Source organism: Paroedura picta, chromosome 5, assembly GCF_049243985.1.
Source record: "Paroedura picta isolate Pp20150507F chromosome 5, Ppicta_v3.0, whole genome shotgun sequence".
Lineage (NCBI taxonomy): Eukaryota > Metazoa > Chordata > Lepidosauria > Squamata > Gekkonidae > Paroedura > Paroedura picta.
Genome location: NC_135373.1, coordinates 33,363,063 through 33,385,421, shown reverse-complemented (window position 1 = coordinate 33,385,421; position 22,359 = coordinate 33,363,063). Strand labels below are relative to the sequence as shown.

The 22,359-nt window shown below is 48.6% G+C and overlaps 1 protein-coding gene and 1 long non-coding RNA gene across 2 annotated transcripts; one reads left to right on the top strand and one right to left on the bottom strand.

Annotated features, from left to right (window-relative positions):
• Window positions 1-1,347: 1,347 nt before the first annotated feature.
• LOC143837397 (cAMP-dependent protein kinase inhibitor beta-like) lies at window positions 1,348-15,956 on the bottom strand. The gene is made up of 3 exons (XM_077337138.1): window positions 15,444-15,956; window positions 4,907-5,058; window positions 1,348-3,902 (listed from the first exon to the last, which is right to left on the bottom strand). Exons 2-3 carry the CDS (start codon window positions 5,049-5,051, stop codon window positions 3,820-3,822), a joined length of 228 nt encoding a protein of 75 aa, XP_077193253.1. The 5' UTR covers window positions 5,052-5,058; window positions 15,444-15,956; the 3' UTR covers window positions 1,348-3,819.
• A 501-nt stretch (window positions 15,957-16,457) lies between these two features.
• LOC143837398 (uncharacterized) lies at window positions 16,458-21,129 on the top strand. The gene is made up of 3 exons (XR_013230971.1): window positions 16,458-19,148; window positions 19,464-19,530; window positions 19,766-21,129. It is a non-coding gene; the product is annotated as an uncharacterized LOC143837398 (long non-coding RNA).
• The last annotated feature ends 1,230 nt before the right edge of the window (window positions 21,130-22,359 follow it).

Sequence of the window (22,359 nt, the reverse complement as noted above, 5' to 3'; positions counted from 1 at the left end):
AATACAACGGGTGCTAGATTGGGGGGTGGTGATCTCCAGGGATCTGATCCTGGAGAAGGGAGTTCCTTACGTTTATGTGTACAAGTGAAATGGATAATGGAGAGGCAGTGTGGTGTAGTGGTTAAGAACAGCTGCCTCTAATCTGGAGAACTGGGTTAGATTCCCCACTCCCCCTCCACATGCAGCCAGCTGGGTGACCTTCGGCTAATCACAGTCCTGATAGAGCTGTCCTTGCAGAGCAGTTCTATCAGAGCTCTCTCTCTCTCTCGGCCCCACCCACCTCACTGGATGTCTGTTGTGAGGAGAGAAAAGCGATTGTAAGTCACTTTGAGGCCCCTATGCATAGTGAAAAGCAGGGTATAAACACCAGTTCTTCATAAAATGATAGGAGAGGAGGCAAAAATCTCCTCCCTAAAAAAACCTGCAGGAAAGATTGCTGAGAAATTGCAGGCCAAGCATCACGGAGGCTTTTTGCCACTTACATCCACTTACAGGAAACAGTTCCCAGTGGCTGCGGCAAAACAATACCAGATCGGGCCTCACCTGATGGCTTATTAATAGTTAGTGAAGACAAGGAGGCATCTATTACTGGATTATAAACAACCACCCACGATTGTATTACCGTTCAGGGAGCATATTGCTTTCCTCAGCCTGACACCTCAATGCCAGCCTGAAAGCCTCCTCTGCTATTAAGGGCCTGGGCTATCGCATCAGACCAGCCAGAGAACTGTGGGATGGTTATTGCATCGTCACTGATTTAATTAACTGCCTCTCCTCCCTCCCTCCCTCCCTCCCTCCCTCGCAGCCCCGCCCTGTGTGCTTCTCCTCTGCAATAAACCCTAATTCTGGATGTTATGACTAGTTGTGCCACCTAACAGGCAGGGAGAGGAGCTTAGATTTAACTCCTGAGTGTTGCAGCTTCCATTTTACGTTGATTCTCATTTACAGCAGTGGGCTGAGGATGGATTAGAAATGGGAAGGCTGGTGGTCCCCATGTGTTAGAGAATGCTGGTTCCTCATCAGTGTTACTTTTCTGCTGAATAACCAGGCTTACGGTTCTGGTAGAAATGCAAGTCCTGAATGGTGCAGTCCGGTGGATGTTGGATTGAAATGTATAGTGTGGTATATAGCAATACAAGCCAAGAAACTGGTGGCTGTCTATTACTGTGGATCCTATCCTCTGCTACCTACAGGAACCTTCTCCCTTCCATATTCTGACTTCCTACATATCCCCACCCACTACCAGGATCCGCCAATAGTGTAGGGTGCGGCGGTGATGTTACCATCTCAATGAACGGATTTTGCAAACAAATGCAATAGTGAGGAATGACAGGAAGACAGTGCAGATGAGACATAAATATCCATACTTATTTTATTTTACATTGATTGCAATTTTCCATTTTATTTTTTAATTTGTTTTTTAAAAAAGAGCCTCATAGCAGAACCATGAATTTACTGTTTCATCCAGTCTGGCTCCACCCCCCAGGCCATGGATCCAAGGTGAAATATACGCAACACATCCTTGCAACTGAATTTATCTGCTGCTGAAGGAAAAAAGAACCAACAATTTTGATTGACAGGTTCAGACTGAGTACAATTGGAATCTAGTGTGGGCCTTTCCAGAAGCATCCTGATCAGTTTGGCAGATGCACAGCGATGTTCTTCTCTGGCTGCTGTGCCTCAGTGGCTGTAAATGCTGACCCTTGCCCATCAGCCGCACACTGGCAGCTATGCTTGCCAGCTTCGGGTTGGAAAAGACCTGGAGTTTTGGAAGATGGAGCCTGGGGAGGTCGCAGTTTAGGGACCTCAGCAGGGAATAACTGCATAGAAACCCCCCCCCAAAAAAAGCAGCCATTTGCTCCAGGGAACTGACCTTTGTCATCTGGAGGAATAATACTAGGAGATCTCCAGCCCTCCCTCCCCCAGGCTAAGCAATTCACACCAAAACCTGAACACAGGCAAGGTACTAGTCCTCAGGGAAAGACAGGAGTGGACCTTTATGCATCAAAATACATGGTGCCATCATGAAGGCCTGGCTCAACCACACACACGCACTTCCCAGGGCACAGTGGACGTGTATAACTCAACAATTTGAATTTCATGAATGCTTATTGTATACAAGTGAAAAGTCTTTGCCACAGATGAAAGCGCAAGTGAAGATGACTGGGATATCTGGACATCATTCCGGATGAGAACGAAATAAGAGAGGAAAAAAGGAACACAGAAAAAGGAAGAAAAAGTGTAATAGTTTGTCTTTTGCTGAGGATTGCTACTTTGTCTTTGTTCGGGTTTTGGTGTGAATGGCTCGGTCTTTACTGAACAGCTGTTTTTTGGCTTGTAGATCCCACCTGGGGGCCAGCGACTCTACTTGCGGAGTGCCAGCCAAACCCCACCACCAATCATGAATTTTAAAATCTCAAGAGGCCAGCTAGGGGAGGAAAGGATTGGTCGAGGCAGCTCTCAAGAAAGGAGCGTGCTAGAACTCAAGAGGAACAGCAAGATAGCCAAACAGTCATAGACACCACATAAGTTTAATGAGCAGCGTTTGTCTGAACAGAATCTCACCAGACATCAGTGCTTTCGTAAGTCTTGGTGTAACCTGCCCGTCAAGGGGCATCGAAAGAAAGCACTCCAACTCCTCCTCTGAACCTTTAAATGGCAGTTGCCATTAAAAGGAAATCAGTACAACATTCTAAGAGACATGCCGATAGAAAAAGCTCAACAATGTGCTGCATTTTGGGGAAGGGGGAGAGATCGAATACACCTTTGATATCTGTGGTTTCTGCTGCACATACTTTTATTTCTCCTCAAGCTGCCATCCGCGTGGTTTGAATGCAGTCTTTGCCGATCTCGGAACGGATGCTTGTGATATCCAGAGATGGCAACTGCAATACAATTCAGGGCTGCGAGAATCCTAAAAACTGCTGTTTGGCTTCAGATATTGGATCAGGGGGTGTATTTTCCCAGGTCTGTCTTCCCTCATGAGGACTAGAAACTTATCCCGCTCCTTGTAAGTCTCAGAACGTTGAATGGCCAGCTCAGGACACCTCTTCAATCCCGATCCTCCATAACTTTATGCCATAATGAACAAAGCGGTGTCTGAAACACTCCAGGGTTTTAAACATTCTTGCTTCTGATTTCAGCCCTTTTGATTCTCCGGATGACAAGGAATCGCCAAAGGGACTTTCCACATTTTATTTCCGTGTCAGGAGATCGGAGTCATCTTCAGTGTCTTTTTCACATAGCAGGCTCCCGAATACACAGGAAATATTTTCAGGAAGACATTTCCTGATTGGCAGGGATCAGCCGTCTTCGGGACGCCGAGCAGAGGGTGAGATGGCCTCTCGGTTTGATAACTTTTCAAGGTTCGCCCTTTTTTGACCCAGAAGACTCAACCTGGTCCCGTAACAAGCACACAGCTCCGGACATCACAGTGAAGCATGAACGCTGATAAAGAAAAATAAGTGAATCCTCTCAACAACTTCTTTGTGATTTTGCAAAGCAGCAAAGTGGTGTTCCTCAACAATATAGACCAATAAAGGTTGTTGCTCCTTGGCAACATCAGTGTAGAAACAGGAAAACCCTTCTCCCCAATTCCTTCTTTCAAACCCCTACAGAAGAAAGAGACCCTCAAGATTTGGCATATTCAAAAAATATTCTCTCCTTTCTCTGTTGTGCTGTCTCATCAAAGGATGTTAGACAATCTTGCCAGGTCATAACTAGGACATCCAAAGAAACACTAGGCAAACGTCTGCTGACACTCAAGAAGGGTTCCCCCCCTTTCTCTTTTTGGCTTCATCCACCTCCCCATGGAGAAGGTTAGGAGGTATCTTTCAGCTCTGGACTCTGCAGGGCCTGTGGAGGTACCTCTGTAGCCGGCGACTTCATTTCTTGAGACCTGTCTGTGGGGAGGGGGAGGAGAAAGAGAGAGAGAGAGAGATGCAAGATCAATGAATGGAGACTGGGAACTGGCCACGGGCTTACTCAAGAGCAGACTGGGAAGTAAGGGTGCAAGCCGAGTGGTCCCTGGTGGTACCAGAAGCCAGCACTGTGCAATAAGTCTATCAAGAACGACCAGCCATGGTGATTGAGGGGATCCTCTACATTCAGAGCCACTTCTGTCGTGGCATTCTTCCAGTATGGGAGGCATTTGGGGAATGAGGTGCACTCAGAATGTGGAGAGCCCCCACCCACTCAGACCAGGAGACCCTATACAAAGGTGATCTGGCTCCAGTGGTGACAAGAGAAAGAAATTTTACTTACGAAAACAGAAGCACATCTTACATGCCATATGCATGCTGGTAAATTTAACTTACTGTGAACAGATTAAGTTCATACAGGTCAACTTGCTACAGCTTGGAGCCCAGGTAAGAGAGAGAAGAAGAGAGGTCCTATCTGAGATGAAAAGCAGAAGGCAAGCAAGGGCCAAAGAGGCTCAGCATCTCACCCACGAGAGGCTGGGGCCACCTGAAGGTAGACCAGAGCACAAAATTGTCTTAATTGTTTCCCTCCCAGATCCACATCTTTCCAATACCTGCTTCATATATGACCTGGGAGGCCCAAACTAGCCTGATCTCATCAGATTGCAGAAGCTACACAGGGTTGGTCTTGGTTCGTACACAAATGGGAGACAGCCACAGAAGATGAAAGTTAAAAACCCTACAAAGTTCCCGTAAATTGGCTGCAACTAAACGGCTCTTCCCACTACCACTTCGGGTATACCAGAAACAGATCACAGAGCCCGAAGAGCTCCAGTTATGTGGCTCAGTCTAGTGAACGGTTTCCATGTCTAATAAGAGCAACGACCCATTATGGGTTGATCTGGACAAAGCGTGTTAGGAGATCAGTCCCCTTTGGCTGAGGGCACCACCAGTGTGGGGAAGTGAAGGAACCAGCTGGGAGATACCTGCATCCAGAGACATTTCTGCCAGTTTCAGTGGTAAGTCCGTAGGGGTGACCCCAGCGGGCGAGCCCAAGATGTCAGGCAAGGCATTCCTGCGGCCAGTGCGGCCAGATGATGCAAAGTCCAGCACAGGCTCCACCTCAGTCATTCTTCCCCTGAAATGAAACAGGAACCGCCAGGTTAGGAAAGCAGCATGCTTGTTATGGCTACAAAGGTGGAACGAGAGCTCAGCCTGGTTGCGTTGCAGCAAGGGTCCCCAACCAGTTTGAGCTGGTGGGTGTGTATGGAATTCTGAAATGTGCAGCGACAAAATGACTGCCACAAAATGGTTGCTGCAGGAGGTGGAGCCAGATACAAAATGGTTGCTGCAGGAGATGGAGCCAGCCAAAAGATGGTTGCTGCAGGAGGCAGAGCCAGCCACAAAATGGTTGCCACAGCTCAACTTCTGTAACACAGTACAGATCCTTGGGTTGTGGTGGCAGCTGCTGCCAAAGCAACACTAAAAAAAGAAAAAAATCTGCACAGCCAATCAAATCTCCAAAAGTCAAGCAGAAGCCTTTTTGGGCAAAACATGCTCATACCTAGTTCCTAAAAACATGTGGTGGGCACCAGAAAAGGTGATGACAGTCACCCTGTTGGGGAAACCCGCTCTGCAGAGTAGGCAGGTTGTGCCTGGATTATCTGCCCTGCATCCTGTGTCACAGGTTAATTTGAGTGGGAGGGGTTTTCCTGATGGGCCAAGGGACATCCCCTATGATGGCTACAGCTCAGGAAAGTGGTGCAGGAGGAAGGTCAAAGCCCACACACTGCCATAATCTGAATTGGCACTATGGACTCAAGAAGTGAGGAGGGATCCTACAGGTAATGAAGCAGAAGAAAAGGAACGGCAACATCCCCTCTTGGGTGGTAAATCAGGTTCTTCAAGTATCCAGATGAGAAATAGTGCAACTTTACATGGGAGTCTCCACACTGTTACACTTTCCTTTAGAATGAGGGAACTTGAAGGACCCGATTTGGATACTTGAAGAACCTGATTTACTACGACTGGATGTATACTTTTCTGAAACACTAATTAGGAGCTTTGATGCTGAGGAAAAAATTATGGGAAACGTGAGAAAAGCACCAGACCTCATTCTGACGAAGCCCCAATATTTGAACTACATAAAGAATAACTTGTCTAACTTTGAGATCACTGTAAAATTTCTTTATTTGGGCAGCCGTCTTGGCTTCTTTTCTTCTCCTTCATGATTGTCGGTTTGACTGGTTTTTCCTTTTTTTAGTCTCCAGGCAGTGGGCTGGAGTTCTCCTGCTATTACAACTGACCACCCCAAGTTTGCCCATGGGGAGGGGCAGTATACAAACTCAATTAAAAAATTTTTAAGAGTTCACCTGGAGAAAAAGAACACTTTGGAGAGTGGACTACAGAATTATACCCCACTGGCCACTCTCCTTCCCAAACCCCACTGTCCTTAAGCTCCACCCCCAAAATCTACCCAAACTTGACCTTAATAGATCTGAAAGGATTTTGCTGGCTTTTCCCTTCACCAGAACTCAGCATTTCATGACAGGAAAGGTTGCTGTGGTGGATTCCAGAAAAAGTTCTGTGCGGACAAGACAATCCTGGCAGGCAAATAATTGTTAGAGCACAACAATGCCTCAGTTATCTGATGATTAGTGGATACAGCCGGCACGTGAAGGTGTGCAATTTGGGCTTTACAAAATCAGTGGGCAACCTGGATCGGGGCTGCATCGTTATTCCTAGTCTTGCGATCTCCCCACCCACAAACATTCCTTCTTCTGTTTCAACCCCCAGTAGGGAGAAAAAGACAGACATGTCTTGTGCTTGTCTTTTTAATTCCCTGAATTGGGGGGTGGGGGGATACAACCTGAAAAGGCCATTTTGACTGTAGAAATGCTGCTGTAATGCAGGCCCTGGGCCAGATTTGGCCCCCACTAGTCCTTCTGTTTGAGAACCAGCTGGCACATCTGGAGTTCCAATCCCAGAATTCCAGTCTGCCAGATAATTTGGCTCTTTGTCTATCTTCCAAAGAGAGATGGGTATTTTTTATTATTATTATTATTATTTAGTGTGGGCAGCCATGTAAGGGAGGATCCCTGTTTGCTTCAAGGACATGACACCTGCTGGCTAGAGAATCCTCTAACAGCTTTCTCAAGATTGCACAGCTGTTAAAGACCTCAATCCAGGAAGAAACTCTCTCTCCCCCCCCAAGACAGACTCGTAGACCACAGATAATTGGGGGGTGAAGACTAAAAATGAGAGGGTGTTTTTTGTCTGCTGGATCGAGCCGTATCTCAGCAGAGACTGTGCACCCACAGTTCCTTTCATTAATCTTGACCCTCATAATTGGGGTGTGTGTGTAAGAAATCTAACAAGCCTTCCAGAAAGATGCGCCACCAGCTGCTGCCGCCACCCACCCCTTCAGTCAATGAATAGCCCCCTTCAGGATTCTTTTCCCCAAACAGCGTTGCCAGTGCTTTATCACTCCCCCTCCCCTATCTCCTCTCCTTGCACTTCCCCATCTGTTTCAAGGGATGGCGCCAGTTAGGTCAGCCTGCAAGTCCATGCTCAGCAGAAGAGGGCCACGCTGTGGAGCAGCTGAGACCCTCAGATGGCTGTAGGGTGGCCAGGTCCCTGCTGGACAGGGGGGCAGGGTTGCCAGAGCTGTGTTGGGAAACTCCTGGAGACTTGGGGGTGGAGTTTGAGTAGGGCAGGGACTTCAGTGGGGCACAGGGTCAAAACCCTACCCTCAAAGCATTGGGAATCAGCTGGGTGTCATGGTTAAGAGTGGCAGCCTCTAATCTGGAGAACTGGGTTGATTCCCCACTCCTCCTCCGCATGCAGGGTGATCTTGGGCCATCCCCAGTTCTCTCAGAGCTCTCTCAGCCCCACCTTCCTCACATGGTGCCAATTGGGGTTGTAAAAAGTAGGGTGCAAAAAGAAAAAAAATGCTCTTCTGTTTTATCCGGGGGAACTGATCCCTGTAGTCGGGAGATGAAGTGTACATCTGGGGGATCTCCAGGTCCCACCTGCAGAGTGGCATCTTTAAATGGCTGGGTGAAATTCAGACAGGGTACTAATGGAAGAATGCCTTTTATTAGGACCAACCAAAAGAATACATGCAGCTGCCTTCTACTGAATTAGACCGTTGGTTCTTCCAGGTCAGCATTGCCTGCTGGGACTGCCAGAGGTTCTCCAGACAAAGATAATTATCAGACAAAGATAATTTACTCTTCCTGAACCTTTTTGGGTAGAGATGCCAGGGACAGAACCTAGGCCCTTCTGCATGCCAGGCAGATGCTCTACTGCTGAGCCACGGCCCAAGGTGACACATAAGTAGTATGCAAGCTTTTGAGTCCCACAGACCTCTGTGTTTTCTTGTTTTAAAAAGATACAAGGCCTGTCTTGGCCTGTTCAAAGGGTTAAGGCTGCCTGGGAGGGGTTTCTCTATTAATGGAAGCAAGGGTGAAGATGGAAGGGTTATACCCCAATTCTTATGTGGCCCAGGCCCAAACTGGGTCTCCCATGGCTGTGGTTTATGAATTTAGCACATCTGCGTCCCACCAACATCATCCAGGCTGGCCTGATGTCATCCGATCTTGGAAGCGAAGCAGGGCTGGCTCTGGCTAGTCAAGAGACAGGAAATCACCAAGGGTCCTGATGTGGGGGCAGGCAACAGCAAACCAACTCTGTCAATCTCTGACCTGGAAAACTCTATGGGGGGGGGGGTCTCTGTAAGTTAGCTGGGACTTGAGGCATTTTCCAGTCTCACTCCCCACCTTTCCTCCAAAGAACACAGAGTGGCACACTTCGTTTCCCTTCCCTGTCATTTCCCTCCAATCAGTCCTGCAAGGGAGGTTAGAGGCTGGGGGAAGAGGGGGGGGGGAGAGAGCCCTGTTGGGAATTCTGTTTAACATCCTTGCATGCTCACTCTCTGATGCTTGAATAGGGGAGTGATGCATGACGGGAGCATTCCATAGCAGTCGGGTTTTTGAGAGTTTATGTTCGAGTGAGTGTCTCTCCTCTGCTCATGATTCCAGAGCAGGAAGTGTGCCTATCCAGGTCGGATGGGGTACAACTCACAACTGCACACTTGGCCATACATGTCTCCAGAACACCTAGCCACTGTGATCCATGCAACGGGTCACCTCCAGACTTGATTACTGAACTCACTCTATGCCGGCCGACCCTTGAACCTGCTCAGGAAACTGCAACTAGTGCAAAATGCAGCTGCCCAGGTTCATACCTGGATGCCATGGAGAGCCTACATGAGACCAGTATTGAGGCAGCTGCATTGGCCTCCGGTTGAATTCTGGATCTGATTCAAGGTTCTGGTCTTAACCTTTAAGGCCTTATGCTGTCTGGGCTCTGTATCTTAGGGACCGCTTCTCTGAATATATTATCTCGAGAGCTCTTTGATTGAGGATCCCTGGCCCTAAGAAAATTTGACTGCCCTCAACCAGAGCCAGGGCTTTTTCACCCTAGCTCCTGCCTGGTGGAATGAGCTCCCCAGAGAGATCAGGGCCCTATTGGAATGCTCTGAGTTCCACAAAGCCTGCAAGATGGAGCTCTTCCACCTGGCCTTTGGTTGGGGCCAGCTGGACAACAACAATTGCTTCCAAATCTCAGGCCTTCCTCTCACCCCCTACCCTCCTTTCCCCCTCCAATTCTCTAAAATCTGTCTGGCTACAAATTATTACAGATTTTGGACTGATGCCACGGTGGTTGGTTGTGGCTTTTAATTTGTTTTAATTTTGTGTTTAATGTTTATTCGTTTTATTGAGTTTTTAGACTCTGTAAACCACCCCGAGGTGGTATGTCCAAGAGGGGTGGCATACAAATCCCTAAATGAATGAATGAATAAACAAATGAAATTCGGGCAGTCAGACAGTGTAAATGAGCTCTTTGCATCTATGTTTTGTGTATTAAAGAAACAGTGTAGCAGAACAGAAAACTAACAAGAAGAAATTGTATCCTTGAACCTCAAGCGGAAACAGTTAATGTGAAATCTTTATGTTTAAATCTTTGACTGAATGTCAGAAAATAATTCCTAGTTTTTTACAAAAGGAGGACTATACATTTATTATATAAAATTAATAAGAAGAAAAACAGCCGAGGAAGATTAGCTGCATCCTAACAGTTACAGCCACGTTTTCGCACCTCCCTGCAAACTCTGCCTCCGATGTCAGTGCAAACTTAACAGCTTTCACACATATTCCGTCACATTTTAACAAATATATTGATAGAAATCAGGAACCCAGCATAATACTCAATATTCACAACAACAGCATGATTTATCTCAGCACCATGAGCCTCCATGGCAGACACATGCATTTGAACACTAAGCATTACACCACACTGCCTCTCAGCTTCTATGGCAATCTGTGGTCTCCATCTCATCTAGTTTGACACCTGGGCTATCCACCATTAATGATTTGAAGCCAAAACAAAAGTAGTTCCTCAGTTCCTTCCTTGGTGTAGCGGTTAAAAGTAGTGGCCTTTAATCTGGGGAGCTGGATTTGATTCCCTACTCCTCCACATGCAGCCAGCTGGGTGACCTTGGGCCAGTCACAGTCCTGTTAGAGCTATTCTCCCAGAGCTCTCTCGGCCCCAACTACCACACAGGGGAGAGGAAGGAAGGGCAATTGTAAGTCGTTTTGAGACTCCTTTGGGTAGTGAAAAGTGGGGTATAAAAAACTCTTCTTGCTTCCTTTCCAAAGCTTTTGTTGTATCCCTTGCTGAGGCAGTGCCATCTAGTGTTGTCACAGGGTATGATATAAAATGGAATAATTCCTCTGATTATCCAACACCCTTTACTCTGAGATCACCTGCTTTGTGTGCTATTACTTGGACTGGCAGTAACATACAGCAGGGCCTTTTTGGTGTCAGCCTCAGGAATCTGGATTACGCTCCATCACAAAGCATTACAAGCCCTCCTGGGCAGCTTATTGAAAGGCTGCTAAAACTTATTAGTTCAGTCAAGCTATTTGCTTAGTGCAAGATTGGGTCTCTGGCTCTTATACACCTGCTAGAGTCAGGTGTTTTTTCCCTTTCTCCTTTAGGTTGGAACTTTTTTTTTTTAATGTACAGTGGCTAGGCTCCTCTAGAGAATTACCCTGCAAGGAAGGGGTTTCCCTCCATGGAGCACTCCTGCACCCCAAAATACCCCCCATGACTGCTTTGGGGTGTGTGTGTCAAAGGTAGCACCAGGATCAGCATGGAGAGAGAGAGAGAGAGAGAGAGAAGTCCGTAGAACTGATGAAAACAGCCCTCCCCTCCCCATTTGTAGAAATCTTCTCCAGATCCAGCTCTCTAATCAGCCTTGTGGGGGTGGGGGGTGGGACATGGCTTGCCAAAAGTGGAGCTTCTATTTGCAACCTTTGCATGTATATCCTTTGTCTTTGTTATCCTGGTTTAACTGTATTTGTGATGTTTATTTTCTATTAGGGTGAATCCCTCTAGCCCCACTGTGTGTGGGAGGAGAGTGGTATACAAACGGAAACAACAAAACAAACAGACAAACTGGAGCGTGTCCAGAGGAGGGCAGCAAAGATGGCGATGGGTTTGGACACCAAGACATATGAGGAAAGGTTGGGGGAGCCTCCCACATTGGAAAGGGCAGGGCCAGTTTATCAATGTAGCACCTGTAACAGGGGGCCCTGCATGGTGCCTTTTCCCCATTTGATTAGGGCCATAGCCGCTCTCCTCCCTCCTTTCCGCTCTTTAGGGTCACTCAGAGTGACAGCCCTTTCCACTGCGGGGGATCCCTCCACCCCCAGTCTGGCTGCTCCTGCTGCAATCATATTCTGCTAGGGCCCCACAAATCCTTAAACAACGCCAGGGGAAAGGGTGTCATTCCGAGTGTCCTTAAAGAGAGAAAAGGGGGAAAGAGAGAGGCCCCACCCCTGATGCATGGGGGGAAGGCACCACCCAGGCCCCCTGGAAGTGTGGGTCCCGAAGCATGTGCTACATGGATAAACTGGCCTTCTTGTGGGTCCCTGGAGATCTTTTATCCAAGCACAGACCAGTTCCCAGCTGCTTCAGAATCAGCAAGGGGGCTGCACCCGGCAAGACGGAATGGGTGAGTCAGCAGCAATTAATTGCCACTTAGAGAATGCACGTCTCACCCAGCGTTAATTCAAACGCAATTCTTTTCGGTAGTTCGTACCATCTGTGGAGAGTAATCAGCTGTCGAGTAGCTTAGAGAGGGGATCAGAGGATGTCCCGGCATCCATGAATCAACCCTGGTGGCCCATTTTCATCCTTCTGGAGGTCACCTGGGACAGGCCACCTGAAGATGGACGTTGGGATGGAGAAAAGGACATCTTTGGGGCAGTGTTGTGTGTAGCAGCCTGAACAGTCCAGAGCAGAAGCCAGAAGCTAAGCAGGGTTGACCATGGTCAGCACCTATGGATGGGAGGCTACCAAAGACGACCAACATTGCTACACAGGGGCAGCCAATAGTCCACTGCCTCTGCTCAGTTCTTGCCTTGCAAATCCCATGGGGAGCTGCCATAAGTCAGCTGCGACTTGACAGTACTCAATTAGCATTGGCACAAAAATCTCCCTGCAGGAGGAGTGAGAACTTGCCAGGGAGACAACCCCACCTGCAGCGGTACAGTCATCCCTTTAGAGGGGGTGTATGTGTTTGAGATTAGCGGCTGGGGGAGGACATGGGGAGTTGACAACAAGCAGTCCGGGGATGCTGCCAGACAGTTCCGTATGTTGGAACCGGGGAAATCTAGGCCACAATAGCTGGAGAGCAAATATTTATAATGTTTTCTCTCTGCTCTTTCTCTAGGGGAGGGAAAGGGTCCATCAATGAAGCATCCGTTTGGCCTGTAGAAGGTCCCAGGTTCCATCCCTGCCATTTCCAGATAAAAGGATCAGACAGGTGATGATGTAAAAGACCCTAGAGACCTGTTGCCAGTCTGAGTAGATAGGACTGATCTGATATTAATAGTAATACTACCACTAATAATAATTTAAAAAATTATAGGTTGCCTTTCCCCAAGGGCTCAGAGTAGGTAACAACATTTTAAAAAACTACAGCAAATTAATACTTTAAAGCATCATGTATTAAAGACCACAGTGGGTCCCTTAAACAGTTCAATTCATGTAGCAGTAGAGTTGATCTGGATAAGGTTTTGGATTCAGATATGAATTTGGCTGATGTTTTGAGGAGACAAGACTGGGTCAATGAGGGGCACCAACCTGACATGCAGGTCCAATTTCCACCATTTCCTGTTAGAAGGGTCAGGTAGCAGGTGATGTGAAGGACCTCCACCTGTGGCCCTAGAGAGCAGTGGACAGAGTACACAGTGCTGTCCTTGAGAGCTTTGTGTGTTCAAATCACGGAATCCCCTCCCCCATTTTATCCTTGCAATAATCCAGTGAAATAGTTTTGACTTACAGAGGAAACTTTGTGTGCACTATATTTCAGATCTGAACCTGGATCTCCTCCTACAACATTTGAACACTATAATGACTCTCATTTAGACACTCCCATGATTCAGCACCTAGATCAGTGGTCATGGATTAGTGGTAGAGCCTCTGCTTGGCATGTGGAAGGCCCATGTTGCAGTCCCTGGGATCTCTAGTTAAAACAATCAGGTAGTAAACAATATGAAAGACCTGAGATCCTGGGGAGACACTGTCGTTCAAGAGAAGGACAGTGACCTTGCTAGAACAGGGATGTGATGCAATAGCTTCATGAGTCCACAACTGATATTGGCTTGGTGTAGTGATTAGGAGTGCTGGCTTCTAATCTGGTGAGCCGGATTTGATTCCCCACTCCCCAACATGCAGCCAGCAGGGTGATCGTGGGTTTGCCACAGCACTGATAGAGCAGTTCTGATTAGGCAGTAATATCTGGGCTCTCTCAGCCTCACCCACCTCACAAGGTGTCTGTTGTGGGGAGCGGAAAGGGAAAGCGATTGTGAGCCGCTTTGAGCCTCCTTCGGGTAGAGAAAAGCAGCATATAAGAACCAACTCTTTTTCTTCTTCGTAATATCAGGGCTTTCTCAGCCTCCCCTCCCTCACAGGGTGTCTGTTGTGGGGAGAGGAAAGGGAGGGCTAAATGTAAGCCGCTTTGAGACTCCTTCAGGTAGAGAAAACCTTTGAGTCCTTCTCCTCCTCCGTTTGTGTGGATGGGTCCGTGTTATATTTGGCTCTAGTCTGAGCCAGAGAATGGATCTGGATGGTAGGTCAAGTGAGCATACGAACCACTGGATCTTGGTATGGTGGTGAGAAACAGTCAGCTGCCCAACACTCAGAGTGATCCTTGGTCTACTCGGCTTAGCAGCAGCTGTCCAAGGTCTCACCTGAAGTCTTTCCCATCAGCTCCCTACCTGACCCTTTCTGCTGGAAATGCCAGGGATCGAACCTAAGACCTCCTGCATGTCAAGCTGATGCTCTACCATGGAACCAACAGCAACTTCCCTAGAAAAATAGATCATGGGATGAAAATGAAAAGATTAGGAGTCACAACCCTGGCCCATTTATACTGATCCAGACCTCTGAACATCTCTGGCCTCCGATACCTTACTGTGGCGTTACAAGTCTGTTGGGACTTAACAGCACTCACCACCACTGCAGGAGGCCACCACTGCAGTCACACCTCTGTGGGCTTGGCTCCTTGACCTCACCTGCCATGCCAAAGAAGCCAGTGCCTCCCAGCTCCTCCTGGGAACTGACTTCCAAACTTGGTGCAGTCCAAGCCACTAGAAGGCCATCTATCTGCACCAAAGATGCACCGGAGGACACGCCCTGGAAGCACATGCCTCTCACTACTCCTGGTTTGTACGAGCAGAAGCAGCTCTCAAGAGACACCTGTTGGCAGTGGGAGAGCCCCTGCTTGGCATGCCAAAGGTCCCAGGTTCAGTCCTCGGCATGCCCAGGGAAAGGGATCAGGTGGCAGGGGAGGGGCAGGCCCTCTGCCAGGGAGATGCTGCCAGTCGAAGAGGACAACGGCGATCCTGATGGACCGAGGGTCTGCTTCAGTGGAAGGCGCCATCACGTGTGCCTGTGTCCTTGCGAAGGCTCCACACCTGGCATCCTGCAGAGCGGCCGCTGGGCTCCTAAGCCCTCGTGCTTCAGCCAGGCGCTATCCATGATGTGCTCCCATCCTGCACACCGTGTCCCCACCGCCACCCCACCCCACCCCGCCCCCTGGAAGCCAATCCCCTTGCTGCCTGGAAAGTTGGAGGCCTGGCATTCAGAAGCATGCTCCGTGACCCCCCCTCCCCACACACACCCTCCCCACACACACCCCTGGCCCGCGGGAAGCCAGCCCTCCCTCCCTCCCTCCCCTGCAGACCCTCCCAAGGCTGCCGGGGAAGCCTGCGGGCCCCTGCCTCCTGCCCCCGCCCGGGAGCCGCCGGGAGGGAGCCAGCGCTACCACCTGTAAGCGCGGCTTCCCCGCAGCCCGGCTCCCTCTCTCTCTCTCTCTCCCTGGCCGGCGGAGCCGAGCAGCTCCCCGCAAAGGCAGCCAGTCCGCCCGCCCGCCGCGGCCGCACTTACCCACGGGCGCGAGGGGCCAGGGCGGAGGAGGCTGCCGCGTGCGCGGGGACGAAGGGAGGCCGGGGGCTTCACCGTGGCCGGCCCGTCTCCGTGGCCAAGGACGCCGCCGCCGCTGCCGCCGCCTTGTGCGCCTCCGCCCCTGCTCGGCGCGCGGGATGCATTGGGCAGCCGCCGCCTGTTGGCGGGCTGATCTCCTGGCCGGATCTACCAAGCGGCGGCGAGGGGGGAGCCCCGGCTGGCTGCCTGCTTGCCTTCGCCCGCCCGCCGGCCTCCGAGCCGCCACATCCCTCGTGCGCCCGGCCCCGCCGCCTTCCCCCGCTGCGCGCCTGCCTGGCTGCCTGCCTGCCTGCCTGCCTGCCTCCCGGCCGGCCCCTCTCCCCGGGGCGCCCGCGCGGAGGACGAGGAGGACTGGCGGCCTGGGCGCGCCTTCGCCTGGGCTCTCTCCGCCGCCCAGCCCGGGCAACAGGTTCTCTCGGCGGCCGGGGGGGAGGGGGGGGGGACTCCGGCGACCTCTTTCCCGCCAGGGCCAAGAGCGCGGCAAGGAAAAGAAGCCCCAGAAGGCCCAGTCCCCCTCCCCCCCCCCGCCCCTGGGAAACTTCCCTGGAAGCGACCCGCCCTCCCACCAAAGCCACTTCCAGTGCCCCTCAGAAGCAGATTTCCCTGTTTTGCACGGAGCTGCTATTCTCAACACCGGTTGGGGTTCACCTAGCCTTTGTATGTATCGCCTCCTTTCCACAACAACCCTGTAGGGTGGGTCAGGCTGGAGCTTCCATGCCAGAGTGGGAACTCGACCCTGGCTCTCTAATACTCTTAACTGCTTTTACCACACTGGCTCTCTTTGGATGGTTTGAAAGCCTCGATTAAGAGTAGCACCCACGCTCAGGCTAGGCTTTATTGCAGGGGTAGTCAAACTGCGGCCCTCCAGATGTCCATGGACCACAATTCCCCAGGGGCTTCTGGGAATTGTGGTCCATGGACATCTGGAGGGCCGCAGTTTGACTACCCCTGCTTTATTGTATTGAGGCTAAGCAATAAGTGCCTGTCAAACATTTCCTACTGGGGAAGGGAACCAGGGTGGTGCAGGGGCCCATCAGACAAGGATCTGGGGGACCCAGGTTGAAATCCCCACTCTGCTTTGGAAACTCTCTGGGTGAGCCTGGGTCTGTTGCAAGTGGATCTTGGTCCCCACCGGGGAGAGAAGTGGACATCTAAGTATATAAATCATTTAAGGTTGCCTGCGCCTTATTCCCAGCTGCATGGATCACCATCCTTGTAACCAGGCCTCTGTGCTGGGTTGGCAAAATTGCCTCCTTGCAAAGGGACGGCGTATGACCCGGCCATGTGATTTAGACCAGACTTTATTGAATCCTGCCACTGTGGTGAGCATATAAAGCTGCTGTCCACTGACTCTGACCCCTGGTCTATCAAGGTCAGTCTTATCTAAACAGGCTGGCAGTGGCTCTCTTCCAGGGTCTCAGGGACAGGTCTTTTTGCATCCTCTACCATGAATGCCTTTCAACTGGAAATGGCGGGGATTGAACCTGGGATCTTCTGCGTGCAAAGCAGATGCTCCACCACTGAGCCCCAGCTTGCTCCCAGTCTGCTAGAGTGAGCATCTCTTATGTGCACCTTTTTGACTTATGTGGGACTAGTGAAGCTATCCAGGGAAGATCAGGGAGGGAAAGTTCTGTGCTTTCTCTTACGGTTCTCAGCCTCAGTTTTAAAGATGGAAAAAGGGCAGATGCCTGCCCACGATGCCCCTTTGTTGGTCTACAGATGTCCCGGAAGACTGTGGCTTGTCCTACTGTATTTCTGCCTGTCACTTAAAATATGCACAGACTATGTTTCTTCTACACCATTTAACATGCAGTTTTAAAATGAGGATGCTTTTCCAGCTCTTTTAGATTTCTGCTTGTTTTCAGTAAAATCAGAGTCCAGTAGCACCTTTAAGACCAACAAAGATTTATTCAAGGCATGAGCTTTCAAGTGCAAGCACTCTTCCCTCAGACTATGAACTGACCATCATGACAGTGGGAATATATAAGCAAAAGTGAATCCTGTTACATTATGTGTCACAGCATCCAAATACAGCCATGTGATGATTCTTTGCCAAACCAGCCAATCAGACCCCTCGAATTCAGTTCATTTTCATTTTCATTTTAATCAGTTCATTTTAAAAACCTGCAAGCTAATGATCCCCGACCAACCTGACATTTCTTAAACTGGGATTCAGTGTCAGAGTCATTAATTCCACTTCTCAGCTATTTACAATCTTCAGTAATGGAAGACAACAGAGAGGCCTGCCATTCAGGTCCAAGTTTTCACTCAGCCTCCTGCAATCTTGAACCAAAGCTTTTAAACTTCTTATCCACTGCAACCTCTGTATCCAGGATCAAGTTTAATTTTTTACTTTCATTTGCTAACATCTGTTTGCAAAGTCCATGTAATTCTTTGTTTTTTTCTGTTTTCCCTCAAAACAAATGCTCGAATCCTCTTTTGTCGAGTGGCAGGCCCTTGTTGAGCAGGTGGGAAGTGCCCATGGTGGAGGCAGCGCGCACGGGGGGGGGGGCACAGCTCCATTTGAAACCTGTTTTCAGGTTTCTGCAGTCTAGCCCCTGTTGCACTGTGCATTGGATGTCTCGTCCTGTTGATTGCATGTGACTTACAGTGTGAAAGCTGCCTTGAATCTCAGTGAAAAAAAAGCCACCTTTCAATCTTCAATAATATGAATTAAAAGAAACAGAAGTCACCTTATACTCAGATCAACACAAACCACACAGGAAACAGGACAACATTCTGAAATGGGTGGCAAAAAGTTTTGGCCTCTGAGATTCAACATTCTTCAAAAAAGACTTTCGAAGGGAAACGCCAGCAGGGCATTTCCTGAATGTTTGATTCAGTTCATTTAGGATATAATTGGGACTGATGCTTTCTCACAAGTGTGCTCAGGTAGGATGGTGAAAGCCAGCATGGTGTAGTGGCTAAGAGTGGCAACTCTAGTCTGGAGAACCGGATTGGATGCTTCCACATGGAGTCCTTTTGCGCTAGTCACAGTTCTCTTAGAGCTGTTCTTGCAGAACAGCTCTGTTAGAGCTCTCTCAGCCCCACCTATCTCACAGGGGGAGAGGAAGGGAGGGTGACTGTAAGCCGTTTTGGGACTCCTGTGGTTAGGAAAAAGTGGGGCATAAAAAGACAGCTCCTCCTCCTCCTCTTCTTTTTGCCAAAAGCCACTGTTGTGAATGCTCACTGTACTTACCTGCGTCTTAGGACCACACAGCTTTTGGACCTACTCTTTACATTTCTCTTCTCCATACATTGGTTTATCTGCCATCTGAAGATGTATCCACGTGTCTGATGATATACGTGGAAGTTTACGTCACAGCTAATTGTGTCAAAGTTGTTGCAAGAATCTTTGCTTCATTTGTTTCCATACTGTTCCTCTAAAGGGGTTGCGATGAAAGGATTCTAATTGTTATTTTGTATTTAAAAACTGATGCAAAATTTCCATGTGGGTCGGCAGGCCAACCGGGAAAAAAAAAATGTGTTGGCTTGATAACATGTGTCGATTCATTTGCAAGTTTGTGCTAGACCACTTCCGCTCCAGTTATCGGAGGACATGTTAATCACAGCAAAATGTAAATGGCCTAAAAGAGGAAATCTGCAAAGGCTCTTGGGATTATGGAAGAGGTTGTGACACACAACAAGGTGAGTTAAATTGTCCAAACAAAGCAAAAAACCCTTTCTGCAAAGGCCACGTTTACTCTTAAGGAAATGCTTTTAAAACTATCCTGGCTGAGTCAACTCAATTGGATTAAAATTGAGGGTTACTTGTGTTGATTTCAGTGATTCAATGGTTAACAAATCTGTCATCCTGGCAGCTGGACTGCTCTATAGTTTTGCATTTTTAATATTCTTGGTCTCTCTATTCCAATGTTTTAATGTGTTAGTTCACACTGGCTATATATAGTAGAGCACAAACTGTATTTATTATTCTAAAACTGTTAATTTTATGGTTACCAGGGCCCTCAGATGGATCCTCATTGACCTATTTTCTCCGGCGAGATTTCATCCTGCTCCTTCTACAGAGGTATTATTATTATTGAACCATCCGTATACAACGCATGGCCTTTTAAAGTGTGTGAGATGAACAGTTCAGCCCTGCCCCAAGGAGCATACCGTCTAAAACAGGGCTTCCCAACCAGTTGTCCCAGAGAATACTGGGGTTACACAAGAGCTCCCCGGGGGTTACGGGGCCTTCCCCAGAAGTTCGGATGGCCGCTGATATCACTAGACGTCACTGGAGCCTACTTCTTCTGTTACAGGCCTAGTCTCTTTCTCCAGAATAGAAGTGGTAAATCGATTGATTGGCTGGCTCCCACATCTTACTTCCATGCTCACCACTTCCAGGGTTCCTCAAAACCTGAAGAATATCTCAAGGGTTCCTCCATGGTCAAAGGATTGGAAAAGGCTGATCTACTCTGATGCTTCTAAGGATCTGGTCTTCTAGGAAGGCCATCCTTAGAAGGCCAGATCCTGAAGATGAAACTTAAATACTTTGGCCACCTCATGAGAAGGAAGGACTCCCTGGAGAAGAGCCTAATGCTGGGAGCGATCGAGGGCAAAAGAAGAAGGGGACGACAGAGAATGAGGTGGCTGGATGGAGTCGCTGAAGCAGTCGGTGCAAACTTTTAAATGGACTCCGGGGAATGGTGGAGGACAGGAAGGCCTGGAGGATCATTGTCCTTGGGGTCACGATGGGTCGGACACGACTTCGCACCTAACAACAACTCTGATGCTAAGAAAAACACCAAAGAGAAGGCAGCAGGGACCCTGATCACCAGCGGAGAGGATATGTGTATGTTTGATGCCTCTTTCAAATATTTAATGAATTAATTGTTTTGACTTATTGCCCACCATTCTCATAACTGGCTCATGAAGGGTTACAACACTCTGTGTTAAAAGCCCCACTAAAACCCCATCAAAACACTTCCGGACATTCATCCAATACAGAGCAGACTCCTAAAACATTTAAAAAACATGGCGGTCTATAACCCACTAACCCCCCAAAAATCTAGTACAAGAGTGGGAGGAGGGAGCACAGATGACATGGTGGGTGCTCACATTCTTAACACTGGTGGGCCCATCAGATCTTCCTTGGCATTATATCTGCCTGTGCCAAGCCTGCACCTTAGATGAAGAGTCCACAGAAGATAAGGGGCTTCCTATTACCCTGGAGGTGTCATGCCCACTAGGAATTCCAGTCCATCTCCAACAGCAGGCTTGGATTCAAGGTCCCTTGGAGCCAGCAGACCAGGAAATTTAATGGTCCATTTCTCGCACCTCCAGAGTCTTCCTCAAGCCCAGAGAAAGTGGAGGCCCTGGGCCCCATTCTGGAACCTTCCCCACTCCAGTCTGCCGGACCCAGAATCAAATATTAGCTGTTTCCTGCATTGGAAACACAGCCTTGGCTACAAGAAGGTGTGGGGCTCTCAGTTCCCTATGTATACCCCTGAAGCTCCTGTCCTTTATCAGTTCGGCATCTCCATTCAGTAGATTAAAGTGGGTAGCCATGTTGTCCTGAAGTAGCACAACAAAAACTGAGTCCAATACCACCGTTAAGACCGACAAAGATTTATTCAAGGCGTGAGCTTTTGCGTGCAAGCAGTCTTAGAATCATAGCGTTGGAAGGGACCACATGGGTCATGGGTCTTCCTCAGACAAAACGGAACAAGGATCATGAGAGTACAAATATATAGAAAAAAGGTCAATTATTGGCAAATTAGTAAACTGTGTCATAGTATCATATATGGCATTATTTGAATACTATGACACTGTTTACTAATTTGCCTCTAATTTACCTTTTTCCTATGTATTGTACTCTCATGATCCTTGTTCCATTTTGTCTGAGGAACACTGCTTTCACTCAAAAGCTCACGCCTTGAATAAACCTTTGTTGGTCTTAAAGGTTCTACTAGACTCAGGTTTTGTTGATCTGCATTTGGTCTTAGTCTAGGTAGATCTTAGTCTAGGTAGCAGCTTCTCCCAAAGAAACCTCCTGCTATCCATGATCTGTTTGACTTCTGGAAAGGTGTATATTCTCTCTGGATCACTGGATCCTGCCCTGATTTTTCTGGCCTTTCTGCTGGGATAGGTGGATGGCTGCATGGCTCTTTTGGTGGGTATATTTACAAAAATATGAAACCACTGTGGATAGGCCATAAACAAATCACTAATTGTACTTTCCCCCGAACACTATGATCTTTCATAGAGCAACAATGAAACCATTTCAAAGTGAGCTTCGTGCTTACTCATTTAAGCTAGTTAATGTCAAGACTGTTAGATTAAATAAATGTTTGAAAAAGTATAATTAGTGATTTGTTTGTAACCCATTCACTGTTGTTTCATATTTTTGTATTGCCGCTATGCTGGTGGGCAGCCATGTTAGTCCCTAGCATCTTACCCCCTTCTCCTCTCCTCATAGAACCATGGAGTTGGAAGGGACCTCCAGGGTCATCTAGTCCAGCCCCCTGCAGAATGCAGGAAATGGCCACAAGAGCCAAGTACCTACACAATCCCTTCTGTCCACCCACTTACAATCTGCCTAAGTTCATAGAATCAGCATTGCTGTCCGATGGCTCTCTAGCCTCTATTTCAAAACCTCCAGAGACTGAGAAAGCTACCACCTCTTGAGGAAGCCTGTTCCACTGAGGAACCACTCTGTCAGGAACGTCTCCTGGAGACTTAGCTTCTGTGAAATCACTGCAGTAGCCCTGTAAGGTAGGTCAGGTGGAGACTGTGTGACTCCCCCCAAAATCCTCCAGCAAGAGTTTTCCATGGCAGAGTGGGGATTAGAACCTAGAACTCTCAGATCTTAGTCTGACACGCTCACCACCATGCTACATCAGCTCTCAGCTTT

Bases quoted from the DNA above. Each gene is read 5' to 3' on its own strand.
- LOC143837397 (XM_077337138.1), bottom strand. From the start codon at position 5,051: ATGACTGAGGTGGAGCCTGTGCTGGACTTTGCATCATCTGGCCGCACT. The intron at 3,903-4,906 runs GTATCTCCCAGC...CCCTCCCCACAG, and splicing joins AGAAATGTCTCTGGATGCAG to ACAGGTCTCAAGAAATGAAG.